Genomic DNA, 6,000 nt, shown 5'->3' on the forward strand with positions numbered 1-6,000 from the left:
TTTAAGGAAAAGTTTAATTTATTATTAACTGTGGATTATTTTGTTGCTTCTTCAAATATAAAAAAGTAATATATGTATAATATCAAATACAAATCTACTTTTTCTGAATAATAAATACTTTTTTTACACTACTGAAAAATGTGTGTTTTTCCTTTCCATACATATGTTCTTACAATATGTTCTTAATAAACTAGGCATACATCAGCTCACCTTGTGTGTGTGTGTGTGTGTGTGTGTGTGTGTGTGTGTGTGTGTGTGTGTGTGTGTGTGTGTGTGTGTGTGTGTGTGTGTGTGTGGAGAATCCTTAACAAGCCTCACCTGTGCTTTGTCGTTAAGTGGAATATAAAGCAGCTGCTGATGTCTCAGTTAATCATCCAGTCACCTTCATTTTAGACTTGTGTTTTTGTTGGAAGGTGTGCTGGACATTGCCAAGCTCTGATACTGACTGTATTCTTTTTGGTTTTACTGCTTACAAACTGCAACATGCTGAGGCTTGGGAACATGTAAGTTACATTTCTTGTAGATTTCTTTCTATGTGTGTACTTAATTGTCTCTAAATGATGTGTTTTATGTGTTCAAGTTTGTTATGGATGGCTGCAGCTATCATCTTGTGTCAAGCCAGGCCTAATGTGAAGCTAAATTCGCAGTCAAGTAAGCTTCAATTCTCATCAAGTCATTTTACACAGCATATTAAGTCGGTTTACATTCTCCTCACAAGCCTTTTCTTTTAACAGGCAGTGGGTTAAGGTCTGACTGTGCCGCAAATGTAATGAGACTGTCGTTGGACAAGGCTTTAGCAGTGGGAAACCAGCTTGAGGTGGAGGCTATCGGTAAGTATTAACTGCTAATAATGCAGCTGATTGGTTCATCACTGAGGAAAGGGGTCCCTGACAAAGCTTATTTTCTCCCCTCAGATGGCACCAAGCACATTTTGTTAACACCTAGCATGGCTGCTCAGTGTGGATACAGCATGGAGTCTGACCCGTGGGGTAACACCAGAATCTACACCTCCCTGATGGGCTGCTTTGTGGACAACAAGGTTTGTTTTGAGCTAAAGTGGTTTAACAGCATTCAATGTAATTTTCTACCAGGTTTAGCTGTGCTAATTCTGTCTCAAGTGACTGAATTAATGGCTCAACAAACACATGGTTGCTCCCATTTTTGTGTTTCCCTGAATTTATTTGTAACCCTTTACCGTTAAAAGACCCAAAGTACATTTCCCTTTTTGTTTGGTACATCCCTAAAATATTAGCTCTGCTCCACTCAAAACTGTATTCCTCAATTAATCTACTAGGTGCTTTCTTGACTTGTTTGTTACATACATAAATATCCATTTAGACTTCAAATGTGTCCCTAAAGGCAAGGATATTACATTTTCAATGACAAAGAAGCTGGAACCAAAGAATATTAGGGAGTTTCACTTAATTTAGTTTTTTTTTATATTTATAGGATGATGCTACATTTAACGTTGGCTTGAGACTCAAGATGTACGGCGAGAATCCATCAGACGTGGTCAGTCATGACGTGTCTCAGACTTGCAGCTACACTCGCTGGGCCTCCAGGGAGATCCTCTGCGACAGGAACTACATGGAAGTAGGTCATCTTTATATTGATTCCACCATCTTGTGTGTATGGAAACGAATGCTAAAACCACCATTTTCTGTTTTAGGTTTCGCACCACATGGCTAACCTTGATGCTGAAGCTAAGGGTCAGACTCGGGATGGTAAAGACGAGAAGCTCAACGCCAATCTTGAAGTATGTTGAATTAAACTGTTCAGATACTACAGTTGAATTCCTCCCTACACAATGAGGATTTAATTATTATTTGTTCTTTCCTGTAGGCCTCTGGTGCATCACGTTTTACACCCCAGAACCAGTGGCCATGGTGTTGCAAGAGGCTGAACAAGCCGGCTACGCTGCCAAAACTACCTCTAGTCGCCTGGTTATGCGAAGCCCGTACAATACAGCGGAGACTTATTCAGAGGATGTAAGCAACACACATACAGTGTTTATTTCCTTTCCCTCCTTGTCAATTATATTAAACCTCTCCTTTCTTTAGGTGGCTGGAGTCCCCATGGAAGTTTTCAGGGTGAGCGTCTACTACATGGCACCACAGGGTCTGAATGTAGTGAACTTGGCAGCTGCTTGTCCCAAAGGTGAGTCCTGAGCAACATATTGCCTTCACAGTAAGCTTAATTGTTGCACAGTTAACCTCAACAGCTCCATTTTGTCATTAACAGGTGGCGTCCTCTTCACCGAGGATATGATCTCTTGGCACGTACCTCGCCGTGTGACTCCTCTGTTGGACGGCAGAATTACAGTCTCAGAAATGCACATGGGAATCAACGGGCAGAGGCTTGATAGATCTCAGATGGCCGCACGGGGGTACACACTGAGCACCACAGACTTCCACATCGTCGTCGAGATCCCAGTGGGCTCGCCTGATGGTTACTACAAGGTTGGGGAAATCTCTAGATTAGAAATGCAAGAGTCACTAGTGCATTTGCATGTTTTATTGAAATGTCATGAATTATTGCAGAGCCATGCCCCAGATTACCAGTACCACATCACCTACTTTGTGGAGCCCATGCTTGAGGTACTGTGGAGAGAAGATGACACCCAAGATTATACCAGATACAAGGTTTTGTTCCCCATCATGACCCCTCTGATGCCTCAATCTCCCCAAATCCAGGATGGTAAGTCACATTTTCTAGTAGGTATGAAAAAAATGACATTTGAACTCGGGCTTGCTCAGATATATCCTAAAGACTGCTACTTTTTAGTTTTTTTTAAATGGCACTCAAGCCAACTACTCAATTTTTCTCTATCAATGTTGAGGCTGGTTTAGAAGTTGTAAACCTGCCACTTTCTGTTCCTCAGACACTGTCCCAGAGACTCGGGTGTTCAGCGTTCTCTTGGGAACCTTCCTCCATGACGTTGAGCTGAGGAACATCACCTTCTCCACCGGGGTCCTCACTGTTGAGGAGAGCAATGCCAAAGGCTTCACAGTCCAGGAACACAGCTTGGCTAATGGCTCCAAGAGCTTCTCTCTTCAAGTGCCCTTTGATGCCGATGTTGTCTTAAAACATGTATGACATTATAGATTCAAAATATCACTTTGTACCAGCATATTTTCAGTGTTGCTGAGCTTTTATTTCATTGGTTGCAGAATCCTGAGCGCTTGGTTACATCCTACTTCCTCCCTCTGATCTTTGGGTTGATCGTCCTGCCTGAAGAAACTCCTTTTGCTCTCCCGGTCGACCTGCATGCCTCTCTGCAGGATATTGGTGAGATCATATTGAATTTGCTTTTGACAATATCTTCATGCAAATTGTGTTTTCTAAAATTAAATAAAACATATATAAGAGTAAAAGCTACACAATCAAATGGATAATGCATCTTTTGCTGCTCTAGTGCTACCCATCATGGCTGGCACCTGTGACCAGAACCAGTTTTACATCAGCGTGAAATTCGGGAGTCACGGCTCTAATTTCAAGGCTATCGTTGGACCTCGAGAGCTGACGGCTGAGATGGCTGAAGACTACAATTTCTATGAGAACGGCACACACCTCAGCCTCATTCTGCCATACACTGCCAAGGACGCTGTTTTCGAGGTATGTCAAAACTACAAAATCCCACCATAGATCTTCTGCATTGGCTAACTTTACTTTCTTTTCCACAGCTGCTCACTGCAGAATCAGTCAAATCCAGAATTGACCTGCTTCTGTTGGATCGTGCAAACGACTGGGTGCTTGCTGATCTCTATCTGGCTTGCTACTTCCCCTTAAAAGCAACAGGTAAGATGGAACATGTAAGTATATTTGCTGCTTTAATTGATGGATTTGTGTTGCTTTACACATTGCCTGCTTCTTCCTTCAGAGTGCCACCCCAATGGCACAATGACCGCTGTGGCTGTGAAGGTTGAATCGACTCGTAATCTGAAGCCAAGTCAGCTGACGCTAAAGGACCAGTCCTGCACACCACAGTTCAGCGACGATCGCTTTGCATATTTCTCCTTCAGTGTGGATACCTGTGGAACCACCAGAACGGTGAGTGTGAATCACATTTAAATATCAAAAGGGTTTTTTGTCAAATGTTAATGCATTTTTGTTGTTAAATAGTTCTTTGACAACTACATGATGTATGAAAATGAGATCCGCCTGTCTTACAACAACGCCAAAGGAGCAGCCAACACATCACCAGTTGATCCTGATTACAGGTAAAATATTTGATTCTGTATAATTGGAGATGAATACCTTCAATGTATGCATTTATATATTATTTTTCCCCTAATAGGCAAACCATTTCCTGCTTCTATGTGGTCAATGAGACTCAGACTGTTGCCTTCAGCGCTAAACCAAGAACCTATGAGCCCGCTGCAGAGATCGGCACCGGCCAGCTGATGGTTGCAGATGAGGCTTTCCCAAGGCATGGTGGAATTTTACAACATCTTGTTCATGCATACAAAACACTGTTTGCAGGTCTCCCTTGAAAAAGAGATTTTTGATCTCAAGGGACCAATCTGATTAAATAAAGGTTTGAAATGAAACTGTAAATGTCCAGGCCTCCTTTCTCTAACGGGACTCTTCTCCTGCAGATCCATCCTACGAGCTCTTCTACCAAGCAGAGGATTATCCAGTGGTGAAATATCTGCAGCAGCCTCTGTATTTTGAGGTGGAGCTGATGCATTCTACCGACCCACACTTGGAACTCATTGCTGAGAACTGTTGGGCAACCCTTTATGAAGATGGGACATCTCTGCCAAGCTGGGACATCATTGTGGACAGGTAATGTTGTGCAAAACTAACCAACTACTCATTTCATTTGTTTAACTGCTGCTTTATTAACTTTCAAATTCCTTCACTAGCTGTGAGAATCGCGATGACAGCTATTCAACAATTTTCCATCCCGTTGTGAGTGACTCCAGAGTTTTAGTCCCGTCCCACATGAAGCGCTTCTCTGTAAAGATGTTCACTTTCACTAAAGATGACAAGGTTCTGAAAGACCAGGTAAGACTTGTAAATCCAAATCTGGAATCTTTTAGCCACTGCTGCATGTAGCCATGTGTAATAAATCATCCTGTCCGTCCACAGATCTATGTCCACTGTGATGCAGTGATTTGTGACACAAGCAGCCAGGCAGATGGTTCCTGCAGAGGCCAGTGTGTGCATCCTCCAGGTCAGAGCTACTCAAGACCTGCAGGTGTAAAAAAGGGTAAGTGACCGAGTCTGAACAAATTTAGTCGATCTGGATGTGCAGTTGGTAATCTTTACTTGTTTTGCAGAGCGAAGAAGCACCGACTCAACACGCCAAAGGCAGATCTCCTCTGGGGCAATTATTCTGTCTAACCTCTGAATATTTTCTACAAGTGTTTACATTTTGTCATTTGCACCTTATGTACATTTGTTCATTGTTTTGTTTGGGACCAGGGGAACAGTTTTATCAATGAATGTACTGTACTGCCTTTTATATTGATGGATGACAATAACGACTCGTGTATTTTAAATAAAATAAACGAAGAAACAAAAAAGCCACATTTTTATCAATGTGTTGCATCTTCTGTGGTCAATTTAAGTGACATATTAATAAAAGCAGGTTCTGTGTTAACCAGTACCCTCATAACTCCAATAAAATGCAGAGAAGCAGCAACATATGTAGAAAGGATATCCTATATAATAAACAACCCAAAATGATAAGTTGATTTAGGCGCTAAATGAAAGACGTTCTGAAGTTGTTATTGTGCCGCCTACTTGAGACGCACTAAAACATGATTGGGCGTGTTGTCACTTCCGCCTTTAGGAAACCCAACAAACCTTAACAGAATTCACAGCCAATGGAGCAAGACAACCCTCAAATACTTGAAAATGCTCACTCTGAGTTTAAAAACTAGAACTTCAAATATGCAGAACAACTGTATACAAAGTTGATCTCCTTACAGTCCAGGTACTCTTTGTTCAATTGTTGGCGATGTCTGTACTAGTGTTGCAGCGTATTCTGTG

General features: G+C 41.9%; 1 protein-coding gene across 1 annotated transcript; it reads left to right on the forward strand.

Annotated features, from left to right (window-relative positions):
- Nucleotides 1-382: 382 nt before the first annotated feature.
- On the forward strand, nt 383-5,470 carry LOC117533119. Its single transcript, XM_034196758.1, is given in 22 exon segments — nt 383-503; nt 581-651; nt 735-830; nt 915-1,039; nt 1,450-1,593; nt 1,670-1,748; nt 1,834-1,988; nt 2,061-2,157; nt 2,242-2,459; nt 2,541-2,697; nt 2,882-3,090; nt 3,171-3,288; nt 3,416-3,615; nt 3,684-3,798; nt 3,881-4,050; nt 4,123-4,220; nt 4,298-4,409; nt 4,411-4,429; nt 4,599-4,788; nt 4,869-5,010; nt 5,095-5,215; nt 5,286-5,470. Coding segments are annotated over 22 exon segments (2,727 nt in total). The 5' UTR covers nt 383-483; the 3' UTR covers nt 5,357-5,470.
- The last annotated feature ends 530 nt before the right edge of the window (nt 5,471-6,000 follow it).

The sequence above is a fragment of the Gymnodraco acuticeps genome, unplaced genomic scaffold (genome assembly GCF_902827175.1).
Source record: "Gymnodraco acuticeps unplaced genomic scaffold, fGymAcu1.1, whole genome shotgun sequence".
Lineage (NCBI taxonomy): Eukaryota > Metazoa > Chordata > Actinopteri > Perciformes > Bathydraconidae > Gymnodraco > Gymnodraco acuticeps.